Source organism: Oncorhynchus clarkii, chromosome 7 (assembly GCF_045791955.1).
Source record: "Oncorhynchus clarkii lewisi isolate Uvic-CL-2024 chromosome 7, UVic_Ocla_1.0, whole genome shotgun sequence".
Classification (NCBI taxonomy): Eukaryota; Metazoa; Chordata; class Actinopteri; order Salmoniformes; family Salmonidae; genus Oncorhynchus; species Oncorhynchus clarkii.
In genome coordinates this window covers 57423158-57448479 of record NC_092153.1, presented here as the reverse complement: position 1 = coordinate 57448479, position 25322 = coordinate 57423158, and the positions used below count along the sequence as shown (strand labels likewise).

General features: G+C 44.3%; 1 protein-coding gene across 1 annotated transcript; it reads right to left on the bottom strand.

The window, feature by feature from the left end:
* Positions 1-16714: 16714 nt before the first annotated feature.
* Positions 16715-20509, bottom strand: LOC139414349 (coiled-coil domain-containing protein 174-like). Its single transcript, XM_071162266.1, has 11 exons — positions 20364-20509; positions 19923-20024; positions 19705-19805; positions 19512-19570; positions 19230-19377; positions 19015-19110; positions 18732-18868; positions 18453-18547; positions 18177-18324; positions 17882-18031; positions 16715-17611 (listed from the first exon to the last, which is right to left on the bottom strand). The coding sequence occupies exons 1-11, from the start codon at positions 20403-20405 to the stop codon at positions 16932-16934; spliced, it is 1758 nt and encodes a 585-aa protein (XP_071018367.1). The 5' UTR covers positions 20406-20509; the 3' UTR covers positions 16715-16931.
* Between the last annotated feature and the right edge of the window lie 4813 nt (positions 20510-25322).

Here is a 25322-nt window from a genome sequence, read left to right as displayed (position 1 = left end):
CTCTGTTCTGATGTTTTGCCCGTTTGATTGCCTTACTGTTTGTATTTGACCATATTTCCAGTCACCTTGCGATGGTTGGCGCTTTCAGTTCTTTTGAACAAGATAGAGGATAGAGAGAGTTTTGTTGACACAGAGCAGAATGAATATGTTTTGTAATAACACTCTTAGAACATTCTGTTCTGAGAACATGACTTTAAATAGAACCATAAGGAAACCTGCAGAAAACATTATGCTGAAGCACTGAAATTCCCACAGAGGAACTTTGTTTCTTAACGTTCTCTGAACATTCGTAATATCAAACCAGTTGGAGTACCTTCCTAGGGCGGCAGGTAGCCTTGCAGTTAAGAGAGTTAGGCAAGTAACTGAAAGGTCACTGGTTCAAATCCCCGAGCTGACTAGGTCAAAAATCCTTGAGCAACGCACTTAACCCTAATTGCTCCTTTAAGTCACTCTGAATAAGAACGTCTGCTAAATGACAAGTGTAGAATATTACCAAAAATGTTATGAAATGTAACCATGTTTTAATTTTTAGGAAACATTCTGTTAAAGTAATGAAATATCAAGAAAATAACATTACTTTGTCAAGTTCCTTAAAAGTGCTGAGAATGTTCCAAAGCCAAGCAACTATCTTGCACCATTCTCAGAAAGTCGTGAGAATGCAAAATAACCATAGGACATCCATGCTCTCGCCAAGCTATAATGTTCTCAGAACATTCTGTGCTAGCTGGGCTGTCCCAACCATAATCAACTACTTCCAAACCCCCCTGTTCCTCCCTGTGCCCCCATGTCGTGTACCAGAAGTGTTCCAGGTCCAATGCCGTGCCTCTGGACCAGGACAGGAAGTGATGACTGGGTCAGATGATTGGCCGTGTCTGTGTCGTATTTGACCAACCTGAACGGGTCCTGAGAACTCTATCACAGACATAAACATAATAATTATTAACACTCAACAAATAGCAAAATCATCTAGCATACTCCCACTGTATGTCTGAGCCAGGGTTGCCATGTTCCCAGTTTTGCTGCAAATTGGGCTACTTTGAAAACAATGTTGCGTGTGAAAATGTAATGGTCGCGGATTTCAGGTTTTTGGGCTACTTCTAAACTTCACCACAGACGCCATGGCATTTCTCTCTGTTGAGTGAGTGATGAGGAGGAGGGCAGGAGCAGTGTATGTGTGTTTCTGGGTGGAAGGGTGTGTGTGTTGAGAGAGCACTGCAGCAGGCAGCTGAGTCACGTGAGTGAGAGGATGTGCGCACGTCATGAATGGAAACACCTATTGGATAAATGTGGCAACTCCTCTCTTGCTGCCCTCCAATAAATGTGGGTCATTTTCAGGCCTTGTTGGCTGGCGGGTTTTGAGTCGTCATTGATCAATCTACAACTCTGGTCTGAGCCATGATCAGACATAGTCTATATACAGTATGTCCCTAAAGACACCCTATTCCCCATATTGTGCACTACTTTCTAAAATACTGCGTCTATTTGGGATCAAAAAGCAGTGCACCATATATGGGTAGTAAGAGTATCATTTGGACAGAAGTAACACCTCCTCCACACCCCCAGCTCCTCACCTTGGCACAGGGATTGGCGGAGGCATGGACCTGCCTGTGATGGACCCTCCGCAGTATGACCTCCACGTTGCGGGCCCTGGGTGGGGGGCAGAGGGAGGAAGTGACGTAGATCACCAGGATGTGGCCACGGGGGGCCCAGGGGGCCCGGAGGAACAGCTCCAGCTCCAGGTCAGACAGGAGGGGAAGGCGGGTTGAGCAGTGGCAGCCCTGTGGAGTAGGAGGAATCTGAGAGCCTTGGAGGAGGAGGAGTCTGAGAACCACAGGGCATGGAGGAGTTTCACTGGGGGAGAGAGCTGAGAGGGAGGAGACGCATGGCAGGCCTGCTGACTTTGCCCTGTGGGAGAGAGAGAGACTAAGATTAGTGTGTGTGTGTGTGTGTGTGTGTGTGTGTGTGTGTGTGTGTGTGTGTGTGTGTGTGTGTGTGTGTGTGTGTGTGTGTGTGTGTGTGTGTGTGTGTGTGTGTGTGTGTGTGTGTGTGTGTGTGTGTGTGTGTGTGGTGTCACCTGTGTAAGGTAGGTCTGTACAGGTTGGCTGGTGTGGACATGGGCAGGCTGCAGGTGGCTGGCCTCGGGACCTTCCTCCTCAGACGGGCTGGACGCACAAAGGTAGGTGGTATCTCCTCAACGGTGAGAGGTACTCTGGGAGTTGCGGTCCAAGCCTCTTTGCGTTTAGGTGGTCTGGATTTGTAGTCTGGGAGCAGTGGTTCATCACTGAGGCCTGGGGGATGAAGAACAGAGGGAGTATAGCTAGAAGACTAGTAGTTTAGTTTACAAGAAATAAACATCACACAACAAACAGGGTTGTTCTAGGGCCATCTATCATGGAGAATAGCCCATGGGGTGATGGCATACCTGTGGCCATCAGGTAGAGTTGGAGCCAGCGCAGCGCTGTATCTCTCACTCTCTTCCTGATCCCCTGTAACTCCACCCTGTAGACCTGGACCTCCACTGACTCCACCACTGCTGCCCCTGGCCCCTCCCTTCCACTACTCACAGGCTATACATGGGGAGGAGTGGGAGGAAAGGAGAAGAGGGAGGGAAGGAGGGATAAGAGGGGGAGTAAGAAGGATGAAAGAGGAGGGGATTGAGGGAAGGAAAGGGAGAGAAGGAGGGAAGTGAGAGTGAGAGGGATGTGAGAGGAGGGGATAGAGGGAAGAAGAGAAGTAAAATAGATGCATTAGCCAGAGACTCTGGGTTCGCGCACAGGCTCTGTCGTAACCGGCCTCGACCGGGAGGTCCGTGGGGCAACGCACAATTGGCCTAGCGTCATCCGGGTTAGGGAGGGTTTGGCTGGTAGGGAAATCCTTGTCTCATCGGGCACCAGTGACTCCTGTGGCGGGCCGGGCGCAGTGCGCGCTAACCAAGGTTGCCAGGTGCATGGTGTTTCCTCCGACACATTGGTGTGGCTGGCTTCCCGGGTTGGATGGCACTGTGTTAAGAAGCAGTGCGGCTTGGTTGGGTTGTGTATCGGAGGACGCATGACTTTCAACCTTCGTCTCTCCCGAGCCCGTACGGGAGTTGTAGCGATGAGACAAGATAGTAGCTACTAAAACAATTGGATACCACGAAAAATAAGTAAAATAAAAAAATAAAAAAATAAAAAATAGATGCATTAGACAACAGCTGAGACAGAAAAAAGTGCTGTTTCCATAGTGATCATAAACCGCTTACAGTGAAGGCTGTCTAGTCTTCCATACTGACACTAAGTTAAACACATCAAACAAATACCAAATAGATATCTCTTACACATTAAACTTTTTTATAGGAATGAGAGAATACCAAGAGCAAAGCTGTCATCAAGGCAAAGGTTGGCTACTTTGAAGAATCTAAAATCCCCAAAAATATATTTTGATTTGTTTAACAATTTCTTACTACATGACTCCATATGTGTTATTTCATAGTTTTGATGTCTTCACTATTACTATACAATGTAGAAAATAGTACAAATAAAGAAAAAGCCTTGAATGAGTAGGTGTGTCCAAACTTTTGACTGGTACTGTAGTGTATACATTTTTTTCCAGAAAGTTATGAGGTTCAAAAGTCACAGCATAATAGGAATGACCCGGATGCTAATTTTAGGTCCTGTCTACACCCCAAGACAAAATGTGTAGAATTGCAGGAAACTAACTTTAAAATCGACATTGCTCTGCCATCAAGAGGGGGGAAACTAAAATGCTTTGCCCACGAGGTGAAAGGGCGGGGGCACAACCAAATCTCGCTTAGGGGCCCCCAAAAGACTAGAGACGGCCCTGCTGAATTTAATCAGTCAATCACATTGTTTTGCTCATTAGTATATCATAGCAGGCCCAATGCAGTCATGTTGTCTCTTGTTATCCCTCCCTTCCTTGCTCTCTCTCTCTGTGCCTATAGTATGTAGAAGCCATATTCAGTATGTAGGACTGTGTTTAGGGGCTCTATCCTAGATTCTGGGTTCTTACCGGCTCCTCCTCCCTCAGACTCAAGGTGATGTCATTCTCCGCCAGGACGCTGAATATCAGGGTCATGTTCAAGTGGTTACTGAAGGTCAGTGTTATGTTCTCATTCACCTGATGAATACACACAAAATCTATAGTAGATGTGTTTGGGCTGCACACACGCACACGTACGTACACACACACCTTGTATTTGTGCAGAACTTCATTCTGAGACCTGGGGTTGAAGGTCCACTCCTTGGTGAGACAGCCCTCTCTTGTGTACTGCTGACCTCCCAAGGATCCCACCAACAAGGCAACCCAGCTGGACCTGATCACACAACACACGGCCCTTAGTTTAGAGACTCTTTTACAGACTCTCATACGGTTTACTCTTGAAATTACTGCTAAAGTTTGATTGCATGGCTACCATTACTGCACATCTGTAGTGCAGAGGATCTCAACTTTTTTGATGCCTGGGACCTCTGTTGTGGAAGCAAATTCATCAGGGACCCCCTCATAATCAGAACATTACTTAAGTGAGATAAAAAATTGCATACAATGAGTTGTACTATGACTTCGGCAGTGCATGGCCGGACAAACCAAGTCTCTGGTCCTGGGAAGAAACATTTTAAAGGCCCGTCGCTTGGCATCGGAGAGAAAATGTTGCCGTTTCCAAGCTAATTTCCTGCAATTCTACATATTTTGTCATGTGGCAGAGAGATTTTTTGTTGTTGCAAATTTAAAGCTAATACAGTGCATTTACATTTTTTTTAAATACAAGAAGTATTGAGTTGAAAAAATGAAGAATTGGTGGCGTACTGTGGATACCAATATCCCTGTGAGCCTCCCAGGTCCATGTTGCCCCGGGGTAAGAACATCCATTGTAGATTAATAATATTACATTGTATTGCATTATACCATCTTAACTTACTCCACGGATCCCTTGGCCAAAATGTGTTGAATCTGTTGTCGTTAGTAATATTATTTTTTATTATGCAGCACCATCGCGAACCCCCAGGGGTGCCCCGACCACACTTTGAGAACAACTGTGTTTGTGTATTCTGGTTTCAAACAGCTGGGGATCTGACCATACCTGTGCTTGCCTGTGTGGTACACAACACCATGGCCACTGGGTTTGAAGGAGGCCACCAGGATGTCATAGGGACTGTCAGAGAAGATGTTTGTGTAAACGCCCCCTCTGGGCATGGCACTGGGCAGCTGGCACACTGCTACTGAACCAGATGGGTAGCTGAGACACAGTCAGGACAACACTGAGAGGAGGGCTCCATGCTAAAATAGATTAAGTATGTGAAGAGAGAGAGAGAGAGAGAGAGAGAGAGAGAGAGAGAGAGAGAGAGAGAGAGAGAGAGAGAGAGAAAACATGGAAGTCAACAGTGGTAGAAAGCAGAAGTGGCGAGGCAAGGATACTAGAGATAGCTGGTTCCATCAGGCAGGCCGTAGTGCAGTTTTGGGGAGATGCTATAGCTCAAGTACTTGGTGTTGGGGATTAAGGGGAAGAGGCAGTCCTCTGCATGGGCTGGGACTGGCTGTGGAAGCTGGAGAACCTTATAGTCCTGGTAGTGTTGAGCCACCATGGGGCGTGTGTGGCCTCTCAGATCCAGCCGGGCATTCTCTTCTTTTCTATAGGAGCATAATCAAATCAACACAACAGCTACACAAGTGTCTATATAAGTCATATATGTTATTAAGATATAGAAGGGTAGACGGGGGAAGGAGAAGGAGTATCCGGTTTTACAGGTTGATCTATAGTGCTGAGAGAAGAGGTCTGCTCCATAGGTTTATACCACTTACATCTGATCCAGAATGGGTCTGAGCTTGTTGACAGCCCAGTAACACACCTCCAGAGTCCTGCTGTGAAGACGTGGAGTACAGGGGGCATTGTTTACCTCTATAGGGAGATGGAGAGACAGATACACAGAGAGAGAGAGACAAAGGTTGAGGGTTACACTTGCAACACTACTGCATATCTACAGCCTAGTCTGGGTGGAAATGCATGTTTTCCCACCAGACAATAGTGTAGCATTCATAACTCTAAATTGTCTTCATCGGGTTCTGCTAAGCATTTTGTAGAATTTGTTTTGAAGTCTGTATGGTGATGGTGTGGGGTGGTTTGCTGACAGTATTTTAAAGGAGAGGCATGGCCTTAGGTCCTGTCCTGCTGTCATTAGTGTGTCACCTTTGTACGTGAGAGAGAAGGAGAGATGGGACAGACACTCCTCCAGGCAAAGCCTCAGAGTGGACGTCACAGGAATACAGGTCGCTGCAGACAGACAGAGATCAATGTACCACTCATCAACAGGATACTTCACTTTGAACAAAATAAATTCATTCTTTCAATCGCAACCCAATAGTTTACAACCCCTTTGCCATTTCCCTCGATGAAGCCACATGATTTTTGCATTATTTGTGCACAGAGATATATTGTAACCGGGAGTGTTTTGCTTTGTGTGACTTACGTATCTGTTTATCACTGTTGTTGTCCCGGTCAACAGGGAACTTTTTCTTGAACTTCAAGGTGCTGAAGCGAGTGGTTGGCTGGCGGACAGACAGGGAGGACTCAGTGGGCAGCAGGATCTGACTGGTGACAATGGACATCCTGTGCCTGGTGTCCGGGGGGAAGGCGACCTGGTTGGGGTAGGGCCGCGGGGGTCTACCAGACACCCTGGTCTGGTGGAAGGGTTTGGCGTCAGCAGGGATGTCTGAGAGTTCCTCCCAGGACAAGGCACACAGGTTCCGGATTCCCTTGGGAAGCAGGATCTCCTTCTCCTGACATTCCTGGAGGAGCTGAGCTATCTGCTCCAAGAGGTCCGGAGCCTCAGCCGTGTAGCACTGAAATGTCTTCAGGTCCATGTCTGTCCCCTGTAGTTCAGGTCACCGGGTAAACGCTAAGGCCAACATTGGTCAAGTGTAATCTCAGGATTAGCTTTAAACACAGCAAACTCTCATAATCTATTTCATTTAGAGAAGATTATTAGTGTAACAATTAGAAAGCAACTTTGGAAATGGAACATATGGTTTCTCTGTTCAGGCTGGCCCATAGAATGTTGAGGTGGTTCCTGGTCCATTCTAGAACATGGGTCAACAATGACTCTTTATGACCAAACTTTGAGAGTTCTGATACAGTTCTGTTCAGGATTCCCCCGAAAACGTTCTATGGCACTGGAGTGACAGCAATGAAAGCAGCTCTTGTACTGACTGTCCCGTTAAATGGGATTTGTTGTATATCATAAAGCAGAACCAGACATCAATGGGCAACTAGGCAGCCCTGTCAACTGATCAAAGTCACACAAGGCTAACATCAAGGCTTGTCTGATGGAAACACACACAATGGCTGCTTATCCAGCAGTGGAAACTTCCAAGGCCTGATAATGTATTAAATGAAAGTGAATACACAATTTTAAATAGCTGCTATTACATTGAAAAATGACTCAACTTGAAATCAATCCATTGAAGCTGGTGACACCTTTTCTAGGTGTAGAGTTGTTTGTATATCTGAATGCATTGTTAGTTTTGAGCATCTGGAGATGCACTACTGTATAAAACGAATCAACTATAGTTCATCTGGACATTTGTTGCTTATATATGATCATTTTAAGAGTAGTTGAGGGGATATGTTGCATTTGAGCCGATTGTACATAACTAACTAACAACTTACCTCGAGTGACATTCTTTTGTGTGATGACTGGATTACCATTTGTGACAAATGGTAAATGGTTGACTGTAATCCCACTTGAGCAAGGTCTCTCATGCAAATACAATACTTTTGGCATTTAGCATCAAATAGTACTTGTTTATTTTCAACCACTAGGCCTATCATCCAAAGGCATCAAATGCCCATAAGCCATAGAAAATGGCAACACTGGTGAAGGCCAGTGGGATGGCCTTGTGTCTCCCAGGCTTGTGGCTGAGACCATCTGCAGAGGTGCAGCGGTGTACACATCCAGTTGTGACCTCCATAAAGATATAGACCTGAAAGACAAATTAGTTCTTAGAAAAGTCAAGTAGCAGAAAATCTAGGAGGCAAATTGGTGAATGGTGTCAGGTATAACTGATATCACCCTGTTGAAACCCCCAACAGTCCAAACCCCATGATGAAGACATGTGGTTTCCCTCTCACCATGTGTTCCTGGCGTGTAATATCAGAAAGGAAGCTTTTGAACTGTCTTAAGAGCCTGTGGCCTGGTGCATGCGGAGCACCATGATCTTCCCCTAGGCTCTAGGAAGATGTAATCGACACTGCTCCTAACCAGCCAGAAAGATTCATAGGAAAATATTAAATTACTGAACTGTTGTGAGTAAAGAAAAGGCAAATAAAGAAAAGGCAAAGACAGTTTCCCTGGAGGCTCAACACTACAGGGACATGTTGGTCACAATCAAGAGTTCTAGAACATGTTAAAGGGTGATACATCTGTTAAAGGGTGATTATGAGTCAGCCTAGAAACTACATGTTTCACTAATGGCTGGAGGTCAATGTCCTCAGGTCAATCTTTAGCAGCGGCAGCCATGATGTCAGTCTTGTACGTCAGAAACACTGGGTCGTTCGAGACCTGAATGCTGATTGGTTGAAAGCTGTGGTACACAACATGGCCAAAGGTATGCAGACACCCACTCGTCGACCTTCTCATTCCAAAATTATGGGCATTAATATGGAGTTGGTCACCCCTTTACTGCTATAACAGCCCCTACTCTTCTGGGAAGGCTATCCACTAGATTTTGGAACATTGCTGCGAGGACTTGCTTCTATTCAGCCACAAGAGCATTAGTGCGGTTGGGCACTGATGTTGGCCGATTAGGCCTGGCTCGCAGTCGGCGTTCCAATTCATCCCAAAGGTGTTCGATGGGGTTGAGGTCAGGGCTCTGTGCAAGCCAGTCAAGTTCTTCCACACCTATCTTGACAGAACATTTCTGTATATACCTCGCTTTGTACACATGGGCATTGTCATGCTAAAACAAGAGAGGGCCTTTTCCAAACTGTTGCCACAAAGTTGGAAGCACAGAATCGTCTAGAATGTCATAGGTCACTTAGTTTACTGGAATTAAGGGGCCTAGCTCGAACCATGAAAAACAGCCTGTCGTAATGTTGTATTGATTAATGTGACGACTGTTGCTCAACGAATGATTAACTGTTTATAATTACGTGATTAAGTTAATCAGGTAATCATTAACTCAGTACCTGGGGCACCATGGGAAAAGTTGTTTTTATTGAATTTCCATTTCCCAAATGAACTCAAAGAATATCAGAATACTGATTTTACAGCAGTTGCTAATTAATTCATTTCCTCTACAGTCTCATCCTGAACGTCGCATAATTTGGGAATCTGCACAAACCCAAGTCTCACTAAATTATTCCGTACCACACCAGTTGATTATTTATTTACTAACAAGCTAAATGATAACATAAGATACACAAACACACAGTTTAGGCCACTGATTAGAACTTAGTACAATGAAACAGGTCTCTAGCGGGCCAACACAATATGACACGTGTTTCACAAAATACCTCTACTAGCTTTCCTACAGACAGGAGGGTTTTGTTCAGGAGAGTAGCGTGTGTTTACCACCAGAATAATGTCCTGAAGAGACTTTCCCACATGTTGCAACCTGAGTGCCTGTGGTTTCAGCTGTTGCTGGATAAGTGACATCTCTTCAGTAATCTTCCTAACATTTATCTTGACTGTGGCTGACTGCATTGACAGTAGTGGTACCAAGGGCAAATAGTGCGCCACAGGTGGAATGTGTTGGCGGTACACGTTCTCTGAATCTAGGCGGACGTACACCCTCGGCATGCGTACTATGCAGTTAGTTATAAGGAGTCCTGGATCATAGCGGAGAACGATTCCCTTAGGGGGTCCGCTCGTGATTACATCTGCTGGGTTGGTTTTGATCAGGGCGCAGAGTGTCAGGATCAGCCAAAGGAACTCCATCCTACAGAAACACATAATCGGAGATATTGTTTGATTATTTCAGTTATTTTCTTTTGTAAACAAAAATGTCTTGACACAACAAATGTATCTGATTTTCCTATTTTGAACAGCACAGCGCAGGACAATATCAACAATGACAACTAATGTTTAATATCTTGTAGCTGGGAAGAGAAGAAAATATGTTAGGTGCAACGTACTGATCACCTGGAAGGGATCAGCTGAGGATACTTAAGAATTTTCTTAGAAAACTAGCAAGTCAGAGATACTATCTATTCGGTGCTGGCTTGCACCCCTTCTATCCTATGTGGGGAGTGTACAACTTGATTTGGTTCCTGTGGACCCACTTTAACTTGGCATTTTGTTGACCTTTGCTGATTCTGATTTGATAAGCTACAGGTGAGAGTTTCACCACAATCTCGTGTGGCCCTGTCCAATGGGGTAGGAACTTTGTCTCAACGCCCGCGGGTTTGTTGTATATGTAGTACCAACCTTATCCCTGACCTCGAACACCTGGTGTGAGGCCTTTTTGTCGTAATAGGTCTTGTCACCTTCTATGCCTCTTTCCATCTTTCCTTGAGCGTACGCAAAGGTAGTCTGGAGGTGGGTTCGCAAGTATGTCATGTATTGATGAGTGGTGGCTGCGACAACTTCTCCCGGTTGGTACAGGAGATGCAGTGGATGTGTCATTTGCCGGCCTGTCATCATCTCGGAGGGTGTTATTCCCGTAGACCTGTTGTGTGTGGCTCTGATCGCCATCAGTACCCGTGGGAGTTTGAGGTCCCAATCTTTGTGGTTGGCTGCCACATATTTCCTCAGGATTCTGACAATTGTTTGGTTGCTCCTTTCTACCTTGCCAGAGCTCCGAGGGTGGTATGCGATGTGGAGTTTAGCTTTGACTCCCAGCAGCCGCCACAGTTCGGTTATTACAGCTGTCAAAAAGGGAGTTCCTCTGTTGCTGTCCACCGTTTCTCCTGGCAGGCCGAAACGACTGAAAACGTGGTTGAGCAAAAGTAAGGCAGTGGTTTCCGCTGTGCAATTGGTTGCGGACAGACACTCCACCCACTTTGTGAATGCGCAAGTCACTGTGAAGAGATACTTGTTGCGTCTGGCCGCCCTGGCAACTGGGCCAACCCAGTCGATCTGGATTGAGCTCCAGGGGTAAGACACACCCTTGCGTTGCAGGGGTGCTCTGTGAAGTGGCTTGGAGTGTTGAAAATGGCAGCAAACTAGACAACACCTCACGTATTGTGCCACGTCTTGTTCCATGTGAGGCCAGTGGGCCACCTGTCGCAATGTTTCACATGTAGCCTTGACCCCCCCTATGGCCTCCACATGGCTCGTCGTGGGCATGAGGTATCATTAACCCCCTCTGTGTTTTAGGAACCACCCACCTTCGTGTGGCATCGGTTTCTGAAACATATACCAGTAGGTAATCTACAAGTGTGAGGTGCTGTTTAGTTGCGTACAGTGAACGCAAGTCGTGTGAGCCTGCCAAAGATAGTTCGGACACTGGGTGAATGACAGGATCACACTAATCACACAGAATTACATATAGACAGGAAAGCCATCAAAGTGGCGATGGACTCATCTTGCTGTTGTATTGCTACCAGGTCACCATTCAGGAATGAATGAGTTAGCAACACATTATGTTCGTGCAAAGACGTTTCCCACGGTGCTACATGACTATGCATTACCGCAGACACCATAGCCGCCTCAGTGATTATTGAGTCTTGTGCATCGAACACCCAAGGGGTGTCATGAATTGCACCATATTTCACCATGCATGGTCGTTGCCAAGTTTGTCACTACCAGGTGATTTGGAGTGTCCCTTGACTTTCTTCCAATACACCTGTATGTCGTGTTTGGTTATGAGGTCATCACAAGCTAGAATGTGCTCCTTGTTTTTCACTTCTTTGCCACTTGAAGTAGTCATGTGCTTTTTTTTCCAAAACGGTAAGTGGCATAAGAAGGTGAGTCTGGCGTAGTCTGAGTCGGTGCCGATTACCAGTTCTGACAAGTCGTGTTTCACAGCCGTTTGCAGTGTGATAAGCATGCCCGCCACTTCTGCGAACTGGCTGGTCTTGTTGCCTAGCTGAAATTGAAGCGGTTTGCATGGAATGTCATTCTGCCATACCAATCCCACACCAGCTTGCAAGTGGTCTAGATGGCGGGTAAGAACAACCATCCACAAATGCCATCGGCATGCCAAGACACGTTCTCTTCGAAGTAGTGATGGTTCAAAGGCAATGGCGGAGCTACGTCATGCGGGGGTGGTGTGAAGTCGGTTTCACAGTCACCACAGCGTTGACACACCGCCAAAGCCCTTTGCATAGTTGATTACTACATCATGGCTCTGCAGCGTCATTATTCCAAGATGGCGTAGCAGTCGGATGTCTGTTTTTGTTTGTCTTGTCCCGTCCTGTTGTCGTGTCTTTGGCTATGCCGGATTAAGTGATATGACATGCTATTCTATACAATCCTTTCTCCGTAATTAATATTACCTGATTGAGCTAATCATGTAAATGTAATTAACTAGAGAGTCGGGGCACCACAAAATAATATTTATAGATCTGTTATCTTCCGAATAAACTCTTAAAGACCTAGTAATATTTTACACCAATAGAAGTCAATGTTAATCGTCACCTTAATTCAGTCTCATCTGAAAGTTGTAAATTCTTAGTTATCTTCACGAACCCTGGCTAACAAGTTGAATCAGCAATTGGGTTTAATTATTTATTTACTAAATACCTAACTAATCACACAGAATTACATATACAAAGAATGAATCATACCTTGATTACAAATTACGTCATAAAGGAAAACATACCTAGCGGGCGGAACAGATATGACAGCTGGTTACACAAAAGAAAAGGGTCTGGGTTTGAGTGAGAGGTAGAGAGGTCTTGAGTACGGAACGAGAGATTCAGTGAGGAGTTTTCTTCCGCTTGCTTAGAAATCAAGATTTCCATCTTCATCCCCCGAGTTCTCTCATCATTCATTTGGTCAGTGACTTCAATGAGTTCTGCTGATTTGTCATCTAACTTAGTCATTGTGTTCATTACTTGATTGTCTTTGGTCTGCAGAATTTTGAGTAGAACCATGTTACTCTCAGTAACGTTCAACAAAACTGCCTGCATGTTATCAAATTGCGCGCTCCTGTTTGTAGATAACTCAACAGATTTATCTAGTTTGGAGGACAAAGATCGTACTTTTTGGAGAAATGTCCTCTGGTCTGATGAAACAAAAATAGAACTGTTTGGCCATAACGACCATCGTTATGTTTGGAGGAAAAGGGGGTAGGCTTGCAAGCCGAAGAACACCATCCCAACCGTGAAGCACGGGAGTGGCAGCATCATGTTGTGGGGGTGCTTTGCTGCAGGAGGGACTGGTGCACTTCCCAAAATAGATGGCATCATGAGGTGGGAAAATAAGGTGGTTATATTGAAGCAACATCTCAAGACATCAATCAGGAAGTTAAAGCTTGGTCGCAAACTGACGTAAGACAGGGAATGTTTACTAGGATTAAATATCAGGAATTGTGAAAAACGGAGTTTAAATGTATTTGGCTATGTTATATGTAAACTTCTGATTTCAACTGTATATTTGCCATATACCACAACCCCTCGTGCCTTTTTGCTTAAATATAAATTCTCATACAAAATACGTTTCTAATACTGTATAACATCAAACAACAACAGAATAGCTGGTTTCATGAATGGTGGTCATGCTTGAAACCTATAAGACCTTTTGAGTTGTCGGCAGAAATCACTCCATCATTTCTTGGTTGCTAAAATTCTAATAGTTCACCTAATTTCAGTTTATGTGACAAAACAAGCAAGTATTGTGTAGACAATCATTGTACCATCTAAACCGCTGTAAAATATATTTTCCATAACCAAAAACATTGTAGTGTCAGCTGTTTGAAGCTGGTGTACAAACCCGAAAGTAAGCAAGAATGAAACTTGAGTGAGAAGCATAGAAACAGTGAACATAGAACAGCTCTACTGCTTCTTAGACTTGCTTCAATGAGAATGACAGATCTATAACTCACATTTTATGTGGATTTGGTTGGGTTGCCCAAAAAGTTATGTATTGCAGCTTTAAGTATACCTTTAAGACAAAACATTTCAGAGGCCTAATTAAAAGAGATCCTATTAAATTACTGGAGGGGCTATGTCATGAACCCTTAAAGTTCCACAATGGGGTGAAAATGGAAGCCATATTGGTCAGGTAGAAATCCAAACCAGTCTAATTGGAATGAATGGCAGTAGAGACATAATCCTGATTTCACTTTCGGCATGTGATATGTCCCCAAAAAATTAGCAATAGACTTGAATTGTCAACCTACAATAGTAATGTAATTATAAAAACAGTTTATACAGGTTTTATTCCAATTTTCTGTATAAATAGCCTCTAAAATATATGTACTTGTTTCATTTACAACTTGTCTAGGTTTTCTCATTAACAGATTTCAACCAGTGTTTGGCTGTAGATTCACTGCATTGTTTGAATGGAATGTTGGCATATTGGCAATTCATTTGAAACATTAAAGGAATCATTCCTTTAAAACTGACTGGCTAGCTAGCTAACAAACATACAGTTCAAATAAATTATTCAAATTATTCAAATATTTTACACAATATCTTATCACAGCACTGGAAAACCTACTTCAGAGGTGGATTCAAAATGGTTTAAACATGTAAGTTGTTCCAAAACAGAAACGCTATTTAACATGTGCCTCAGTAAAGTTTATATTATTGTCTTCTTGTGTTATATAATACACTCACATGGCATAAATACATATTTAATAAAATCCAATGATTAATCAGAATTATTAAAGTTACCCTTCCGTTTGAAGAAGCGAAAGATTTTCCCAGATCAGTGTCATTTCCATGACCTGCCTTCTTGATGGGACAAACGCATATGCCTCCCTGTCAAGCCCATGAAATGGACCAGAACAGTTCAGGCCAGAGTATACTTTGTTGGATTGAAAAACATTCAAAACATTGCAATGTTACACAATCTGAACACACCCCTGCTCTGAGGTCTGGTGGCTCACAAAAAGTAAATGGACACAGCACCATCTAGAGGCTCCTTCTGCAGTAATGTCAGTGAATCCTTCCTCACTTAAAACTACATCCATCCCCAAACATTATCAATTATATAGAGTGCATTAGGAAAGCATTCAGACAACATTTCCCCCTCATCAATCTACACAGAATACCCCATAATGACCAAGTAAAAACAAGTTTAGACATTTGTGAAAATAATTAAATAATACATTTACATACAAGTATTCAGACCCTTTACTCAGTACTTTGTTGAAGCACCTTTGGCAGCAATGACAGCCTTGAGTCTTTTTGGGTATGATGCTACAAGCTTGGCACACCTGTACTTGGGGAGTTTCTCCCATTCTTCTCTGCAGATCCTCTCAGCTCTGTCAGGTTGAATGCGGAATGTCCCTTCATAGCTATTTTCAGGTCTCTCCAGAGATGTTCAATCAGGTTCAAGTCCGGACTATGGCTGGGCCACTCAAGGACATTAAGAGACTTGCCCAAAGCCACTCCTGTGTTGTCTTGGCTGTGTGCTTAAGGTCGTTGTCCTGTTGGAAGGTGAACCTTCGCCCCGGTCTGAGCGCTCTGGAGCAGGTTTTCATCAAGGATCTCTCTATAGTTCGCTCCGTTCATCTTTCCCTCAATCCAGACTAGTCTGCTGAAAAACATTGCCACAGCATGATGCCTCCACCACCATGCTTCATCGTAGGGATGGTGACAGGTTTCCTGTGACGGTTGGCATTCAGGCCAAAGAGTTCAATCTTGGTTTCATCAGACAAGAGAATCTTGTTTCTTATGGTCTGAGTCCTTTAGGTGCCTTTTGGCAAACTCCAAGCGGGCTGTAATGTGCCTTTTACTGAGGAGTGGCTTCCGTCTGGCCACTCTACCATAAAGGCCTGATTGGTAGAGTGCTGCAGAGACGGTTGTCCTTCTGGAAGGTTCTCCCATCTTCACAGAGGAACTCTGTCAAAGTAACCATCCGGTTCTTGGTCACCTCTCTGCCCAAGGGCCTTCTCCCGAATGCTCAGTTTGGCTGGGCGGCCAGCTCTAGGAAGAGTCTTGGTGGTTCCAAACTTCTTCCATTTAAGAATGATGGTAGCCACTGTGTCCTTGGGGACTTTCAATGCTGCAGAAATGTTTTGGTACTCTTTCCCATATCTGTGCTGGACTCCAATCAAGTTGTAGAAACATTTCAAGAATGACCTGGAGCTCAATTTCAATTCTCATAGCAAAGGGTCTGAATACTTATGTAAATAAGGTATTTCTGTTTTTAATTTTTAATTAATAAACTACAACTTCTAAAAACCTGTTTTCACTTTGTCATTATGGCGTATTGTGTGTAGATTGATTTAACAAATGTTCTCTCATCCATTTTAAAAGGTTGTAATGTATTAAAATGTGGAAAAAGTCAAGGGGTCTGAATACTTTCCCAATCCACCTAAATGCAAATAGGTTGAGTTTTGAGCACAGGTCTGCACATGCTTTAATATAAATGACAAGCTTTGACATCTCAATGCCTGTACCTAACCAGAAAACAGCTATTACCTCATGGATGAGCCTCTGTATTGTCCTGTCACTCAAAACACGTAATCATCAAACATTAACAAAATCACCAGTCTAAACAAAATGAACTATGGACTGATTCAGTCATGCATCGATCCATTAAACAACCATCTTTAGCTATAGACAAGTGCCTTGAATCCCAAATATAGCAAATCAGAAAACACAATGTCAAATTAAAATGCTATCCTTTAATAACAGATCATAAATATGGAAAGCAGGTTACAGATCCAAGGTCAAATTACACAAATGGTTCCTTCTCTTTGGTGCCCTCGGAGGTCAAAGATCATGGTAATGTCATTATAGTCTAACACACTGACGTTGTTTGTGTGTTAGGGTAGATTAATACAGGTGTGTGTGTCACCTGTGTGAGACATGTCTGTGAGGATCAAGAATAATTCTTGTAGAAGGACAGCATGTCATCCAGGCTCTGGGAGGGGGGCTGGGTCTGAGGGGGGGGCTGGGTCTGAGGGTGGCACTGGGGCTGAGTTTGTGGCTGGGGGGGATACTGTGGGGTGTATTGAGGGGGGTAGTGAGGTGGGGCTCCATACTGGAGGTGAGGTGGAGTGGGATACTGGGGATGAAAGGGTAGATGTGCAAATTGGGGCTGAAATGGGTAATCAAACTGAGGGTGTGTTTGTGGTGGTGGAGGTGGTGGTGTATATTGGGGTTGGGGCTGTTGGGAGGGGGAGTACTGAGGTGGGGGTTGGGCGGGGCATTGAGGTTCTGGAGGTGCAGGTGTATTTTGGAGATGGACAGTGTTTTGGGGCTGAGCAGGGGATGGTGTGGGTTGAGGTTGTGAGGGTACAGGGGTACTTGGCTGGGGTATAGGCGTACTTCTGGGCTGAGGCTGGGATACAGGAGTACTTTTGGGGTTGGCCTGGGGCACCTTGCGCCCTCCAAGCTGCCCCTCGGACCACTTGAAGGCCATTTTGGGTTTGTCCTTCTCACGTTTGGCCTCTTTCCCATAGCTCTGTCTTTTATTATTGCTGAAGTACGCAGAGGGAGGGGCGAATTCCGACTCCCTCTCATCCCGCCGCCGACTCGTCCACTCGCCAAAAAAGTCCACTAGGAAAGGAATGTGTTGTCATATTGGAAAGAAAAGACAGTTAGTTAATGACTTAACCCCCGACCCTAGGAGGCATACCAGTCTTCAGTGTCCCACTGGAGGAAATTGCCAGAGATGACAGGCCTCGGTTACACCTAGATCGCTCCTGCTCAAATTTGTTGTGTTATACGTGTTGAGTTAGTGTGGTGGAAGTGATTCATCAATGATTACCATTAATTATAAAAGAACCATGCCAATCGTATCAGCCCCAAACAAGGAGTAGCGTTTACCTTTTCCCCTGTCCCACTCTCTGACGTGGGGTACTCCTGGCTTGGTGTCCCTCCTCTCCTGGATCTCCACCACCACCTTCTTCAATGCAGGGGCCTCTTCAGGTGCTCCACCTGATGGGGGTAGGGGCCCAATCAGGTCCTCCTTCCCTTCTGAGAGAAGTAATACAACCGACAACACTTACAATAGCATTCACTACAGCCCAAAGTATACAGAGCAGTAGTCATAGCCATTCAATCTAGCGTGATCAGTTATCATTGTCCCTGATGCAGTATTGTTGTGGGAGGTTCCTCTAACCTTGGTTGTGTTCATCTCCCTGGTCGTCCTCAGTTCCGTCCAGCTTGGCCTTCTTCATCTTCCTCTGCCTCACCTTGGCCAGCCGAGCATCCAGCAGAGTCTTTCTCTTCTCCTTCAGCTGGTCCCTCTTACTGCGCTGGTCTGTTGTCTATGAAAAAGAAAAGGAGAGAAAAAAAACATTCACAATCTGCTTCAAACTCAGTCATTTAAATGAACTGATACATAATATAAGTAAGGTCCTAGTCTCAGGGGTTGTGAAGGCTGAGAGCAACTCACCTGGTCTCTGAGCATGTCCAGGGTCTCTCTCTGTTTCCTGCGCTGCTCCTGGTCCTGAGAGAATGCAAAGTAGCCCACACCCAGCTCACGGGCCTCTGAAAAATAGCAGGTTGAGAGATGGAGAAGGAAGAGGCCAGAGATCAGAGAGTGGAGAAGAGCACAAGTCAATCCATAATCCACAGAGATCACACCTCTCTGGGTTTGCTGTAAAATGTACAGTAAATAGCGTTTGATTTGATGAGTTCACTAATGTATCTCTGTAACAGGTGTCTTGCTAACCTTGCTCCCTGATGTTCTCATAGTGGATTGGACCCACAGGTCTGTTCATGGCCTCCTCCTCCTCCCTCTCCCACTCCTGCCTTTGCAGCTCTCTACGCATGTCCTCTGACAGCAGGTCCTTCTCAGCCGGGTCAAGTCTGTGTACATAAAAGCAAGAACACGTAAAAAATATTGGCAAAAAATATATAAAAAATGAATAACCAGAACAACACTACTGGTACTAACATCTTCTTCTAAAAATAAGCTTACATTAATTTCCAGGTTTGATCAGAATAAAATATACCTTTTTCCCTGAAAGTCTTTGTCCATTTTCTTGAACCCTGGTAGGTCTTTCTTCATGCATCTCCGAGATCGTCCCAAAGCATCTACATAGTCCACCCTGAGTAGAAATCAGTAAACGGCTACTTTAACTCCTAACCCTCGACCACTCAATGGCATCTACAGTCCAATACTCTGACATACAGTAGTTTGGGGCTTCATGTGCTGTAGATACATTACCATTCCTCGCCTGGGTTCTCAGGGGGTGGGATGGGGGAGGAGCTCTCTCTATCCTCTCTCTCACTCTCTCGTTGGGCATGATTCTCTCTCTTCTTGTCAATAATCTTCTGGGTGAAATCCACCAGAAAAAGTCCCTCTGTCTCCTCATCTGACACATTGGAAAATAGGATAGTAATTCCATTGTGAGAAAGACAAAGGGCATTTGCAGGGCCTTCACATGTCAACTTTACATACAGAATATGACAGCATTTCTTGTACAGTATCACAAACATAACACTATACCAAGAAAGTCTCCTTTGGTCATCTGCTCATACAGTTTTGCCTTCTCCTCTAGCTTGCGCCTGCGGGAAAAGAGAGACATGGAAGACAAGCAGCAATGAGAGACTTTTGCTATATTACAAAAAAAGACCTAATAGAAGGCAGTGATGGTGCATTAAACATGTTGTCAGTGTGTAGTACATCACGTTGTACTCACTTTGCCCTGTCAAGGTTGTTCTCTTCCTCTGCCACCAGTTCCACATCTTTCTGTCCCCGCTCTGAAACACCCTCATTCTGTTTGCTCCATACATTAGGTTTCTACACAGGGAAAAGAACACAATGGATGTTATGGAGACAAAGTTAGGATATGCTGGTCAAAATGTGTGGTAACCTGTTCATTACATGTCTCTGTCCTGTACAATGTTCAATACATACCTTGCTTTTGGGGGCTTTGGTACTAGTTCCAGCATCTTGCCCCAATTTTTCATGTTTGAATTGCTCTTGTTTCCTATAGAGTTCAGCTTTGAGATCAACCAGCTGCAGATGAGAGTGTAACATAGCAGTGTGGTCGCCATTTTAGTGGTTAAACTGATAGCAACTAACGTTAACCCAATAAGTCGTGTCACCATTTTAATATCCATGAACCTCGACAACAATAGACAATGCTTTATTTTTTTTACATTTACTTTGACTATAACATGGTTAGTTTGCCGCTGATTAACATGTCAGAAGAAAGTAGCCTAGCTTCCTACGTTAGGGCGCTGACTAGGCTAGCTCGCTAGCTACCGTTAACTAACTAGCGAGCTATGGTTCACACACTGATGACAAGCAACATTAGAGACAATGTAACAATATGATTTATTCTGAACAACTCACAGATGAAGCAGTCACGGCATATTGCTTTTTCTTTTTATCCATGGTTGTTAGATTTCGATATATTATCTCACAATCAGGTAGCTAGTGAAATAACAATCCACAACTTCGAAGAAGGCGTGTTGTTTGGGTGACGTGATCATTTCTGGGGGACGTACCTAGCTAAGACTCAAGACTGCCACCTACTAGTGTGGAGTAAGAAACCTAGCGTGTATATTTTTTTATATGTTTTATTTTTATTTAACCTTTATTTAAATAGGCAAGTCAGTTAAGAAAAAAATATTATTTACAATGACTGAATACCCCAGCCAAACCCTAACAACGCTGGGCCAATTGTCCTAGAATCTAACTAGGGTCTGTAATAACGCCTCTAGGACTGAGATGCAGTACCATGGACCGCTGCGCCACTCGGGAGCCCAAATGCATGTTCCGGCTGTGGCAGCCCCGAATCCTAACCACTAGATGTTTTCAATGTTGCCTCATTTGTTTTGGGTTAATCACATCATGGATTTAGGCTCTTGAACATGCAGTTGATTATGTAATAGAGGGGCACATGTATATCAGAGATGGACAGAGATAGTTCATTTACTAATGTGATTTTGTAACCAAAAATATACTATTTCTATGCTTACAATGATGCACAACATTCTGCCCATTATAGCTGACAACAAATGGTATGTTGAGATAATGTGTTCTTGGCATATTTCCGCACACAGGACAGTGAATATGTCTATTGCAGACTCAGGAAATAGTACCCATGCCAAACCCTTCTCCTGAGGGAGAGTAGGTTTTGTCGTGCCATCTTCACGACTGTCTTGGTGTGCTTGGACCATGTTAATTTTCTGGTGATGTGGATACCAAGGAACTTGAAGCTCTCAACCTGCTCCACTGCAGCCCCGGCGATGAGAATGGGGGCGTGCTCGGTCCTTTTTTTCCTGTAATCCATAATCATCTCCTTTGTCTTGATCACGTTGAGGGAGAGGTTGTTGTCCTGGCACCACACGGCCAGGTCTCTGACCTCCCTATAGGCTGTCTCGTTGTTGTCGGTGATCAGGCCTTTCACTGTTGTGTCATGGGCAAACTTAATGATGGTGTTGAAGTCGTGCCTGGCCGTGGAGTCATGAGTGAACAGGGAGTACAGGAGGGGGCTGAGCACGCACCCCTGAGGGGCTCGTGTTGAGGATCAGCATGGCGGATGTGTTGTTACCTACCCTTACCACCTGGGGGCGGCCCGTCAGGAAGTCCAGGATCCAGTTGCAGAGGGAGATGTTTAGTCCCAGGCTCCTTAGCTTATTGATGAGCTTTGAGGGCACTATGGGGCTGAACGCTGAGCTGTAGTCAATGAATAGCATTCTCACATAGGTGTTCCTTTTATCCAGGTGGGAAAGGGCAGTGTGGAGTGCCACGTGCGCGCTGAAAGGGGAATCCACGCGACTGATTTGATGTCAAAAAGACATTGGCGATAGAGTCCCTGGTTTGGATCTTTTGGTAGTTAGAAAAAGTTTGAGCAAATATTCCTCAAGGAACACAAAATTCAAGAGTACAATGTGGAATAGTATGACTGACCCTACATACTGATCTTAGGTCAGTTCTTGAGTCGTCCCCTAATGTATTTGGGTAGGGTAAACTGATAGTAAATCTATCAATTTGCGAGTTCATCTGGAAGCTGTATATTCCTGCCATTTTGCAAGACTCCATTTGATTACAGTGTTGTTACTATATGGAGAAATAAATGAATGAATAATTATTGCACTAATGAGGCATGGTTTTTTAAATATATATATTATTTTATTTCACCTTTATTTAACCAGGTAGGCAAGTTGAGAACAAGTTCTCATTTATAATTACAACCTGGCAAAGATAAAGCAAAGCAGTTCGACACATACAACAACAGAGTTACACATGGAGTAAAACAAACATACAGTCAATAAAACAGTAGAAAAATAAGTCTATATACAATGTGAGCAAATGAGGTGAGATACGGGTGGTAAGAGCGACATCATTGATGTATACAGAGAAGAGAGTCTGTCCAAGAATTGAACCCTGTGGCACCCCCATAGAGATTGCCAGAGGTCCGGACAACAGGCCCTCCGATTTGACACACTGAACTCTATCGGAGAAGTTGTTGGTGAACCAGGCGAGGCAATCATTTGAGAAACCAAGGCTATCGAGTCTGCCGATGAGGATGTGGTGATTGACAGAGTTGAAAGCCTTGGCCAGGTCAATGAATACGGCTGCACAGTATTGTTTCTTATCGATGGCGGTTAAGATATTGTTTAGGACCTTGAGCGTGGCTGAGGTGCACCCATGACCAACTCTGAAACCAGATTGCATAGCGGAGAAGGTACGGTGCGATTCGAAATGGTCGGTAATCTGTTTGTTGACTTGGCTTTCGTTTTAACAGTCTGGTGTAGGAGTTAATACATTCTATACTGGTAGGCCACCGTGTACCAAATAAAAAGTTAAATGGGGTTCCATTTAATTTTCAACTCTACTGTCACAAAAAAAATGTGTCATATAGCGAATGTGCCCATTCTGGTATTGGCATGTGCGTTGACAAAAGCTTGTAGGTACAGTGCGGGTTAAGTATACTGTACATGATGAGATTATTATGGACAAAATAGGAAAATTATTTGAATTTGTCAAAAGGCAGCCAACCATCGATCATCATGTCACCAGAATAAGACCCTCGATATTTATTGAAAAGGAGCATCAAGCTCATCACCTTGCACTTCCACCACCATCATCATTTATTTCAACTGTAGCCTAAAAACGACATGCTTTCCTGAGGTTTCCCCTAGCAGTCGGCACTTCCTTTTCTCAACGCATGAGCAGTTAGAATCTTCCAATAATCACTCTATTGTGGCATTGCTTTATTAGTTGTTAGTTTAATATTACATGTTACAATTGAGGTATAGACACGTATAACGCCTCATAGTGGTGGGCGGACCATACAACATGTCAATTGCCTGACTCCAATCGATATGATGGTTATTAGGCTGTAGTAAGTTTTGCGCATAAATGCGTTTCCACAATTCCCAACAACGACCTAAAGCACACAAATCTATTTACAAATAAGTATATGGATGAGCGATGGTCGAGCGGCATAGGCAAGCTGCAATAGATGGTATAAAATAAAGTATATACTTGTGATATGAGTAATGTAAGATATGTAAACATTTTTAAAGTGGCATTATTTAAAGTGACTAGTGATCCATTTATTAAATTAAAGTGTCCAATGATTGGGTCTCAATGTGGGCAGCAGCTTCTCTGAGTTAGTGATTGCTGTTTAGCAGTCTGATGGCCTTGAGATAGAAGCTGTTTCTCAATCTCTCGGTCCAAGCATTGATGCACTGTACTGACCTTGCCTTCTGGATGATAGCGGGGTGAACAAGCAGTGGCTCGGGTGGTTGTTGTCATTGATGATCTTTTTGGCCTTCCTGTGACATCGGGTGCTGTAGGTGTCACGCATGACAGGTAGTTTGCCCCCGGTGATGCGTTGTGCAGACCGCACCACCCTCTGGAGAGCCATGCGGTTGAGAGCGGTGCAGTTGCCGTACCAGGGTGTGATACAGCCCGACAGGATGCTCTTGATTTTGAATCTGTAAAAGTTAGTGAGGGTTTTGGGCAAGCCAAATTTCTTCAGCCTCCTGAGGTTGAAGATGCGCTGTTGCACCTTCTTCACCACGCTGTCTGTGTGGGTGGACCATTTCAGTTTGTTTGTGATGTGTACGCGCAGGTACTTAAAACTTGCCACCTTCTCCACTGCTGACCCTTCGATGTGGATAGGGGGCTGCTCCCTCTGCTGTTTCTTGAAGTCCACAATCATCTCCTTTGTTTTGTTGACGTTGAGTGAGAGGTTGTTTTCCTGACACCACACTCCGAGTGCCCTCACCTTGTAAGCTGTCTCATCGTTGTTGGCGATCAAGCCCACTAGTGTTGTGTCGTCTGCAAACTTGATGATTGAGTTGGAGGAGTGCATGGCCATGCATTCGTGGGTGAACAGGGAGTACAGGAGAGGGCTGAGCACACACACTTGTGGGGCCCCAGTGTTGAGGGTCAGCGAAGTGGAGATGTTGTTTCTGACCTTCACCACCTGGGTGCGGCCCATCAGAAGGTCCAGGACCCAGTTGCACAGGGAGGGGTTGAGACCCAGGGTCTCCAGCTTGATGATGAGCTTGGAGGGTACTATGGTGTTGAATGCTGAGCTGTAGTCAATGAACAGCATTCTTATATACAGTGGGGCAAAAAAGTATTTAGTCAACCACCAATTGTGCAAGTTCTACCACTTAAAAAGATGAGAGAAGCCTGTAAATTTTCATCATAGGTACACTTCAACTATGACAGACAAAATGAGAAAAAAAATCCAGAAAATCACATTGTAGGATTTTTAATTCATTTATTTGCAAATTGTGGAAAATAAGTATTTGGTCAATAACAAAAGTTTATCTCAATACTTTGTTATATACCCTTTGTTGGCAATGACAGAGGTCAAACGTTTTCTGTAAGTCTTCACAAGGTTTTCACACACTGTTGCTGGTATTTTGGCCCATTCCTCCAAGCAGATCTCCTCTAGAGCAGTGATGTTTTGGGGCTGTTGCTGGGCAACACGGACTTTCAACTCCCTTCAAAGATTTTATATGGGGTTGAGATCTGGAGACTGGCTAGGCCACTCCAGGACCTTGAAATGCTTCTTACGAAGCCACTCCTTCGTTGCCCGGGCGGTGTGTTTGGGATCATTGTCATGCTGAAAGACCCAGCCACGTTTCATCTTCAATGCCCTTGCTGATGGAAGGAGGTTTTCACTCAAAATCTCACGATACATGGCCCCATTCATTCTTTCCTTTACACGGATCAGAACTTGCACAATTGGTGGCTGACTAAATACTTTTTTGCCCTACTGTAAGTATTATTTTTGTCCAGATGGGATAGGGCAGTATGCAGTGCGATGGCGATTGCGTC

Bases quoted from the DNA above. Each gene is read 5' to 3' on its own strand.
- LOC139414349 (XM_071162266.1), bottom strand. From the start codon at position 20,405: ATGGATAAAAAGAAAAAGCAATATGCCGTGACTGCTTCATCT. The intron at 18,548-18,731 runs GTTAGCAAGACA...GCTATTTTTCAG, and splicing joins TGAGAACATCAGGGAGCAAG to AGGCCCGTGAGCTGGGTGTG. The intron at 17,612-17,881 runs GTAAACGCTACT...TTCCTTTCCTAG, and splicing joins AGAGTGGGACAGGGGAAAAG to TGGACTTTTTTGGCGAGTGG.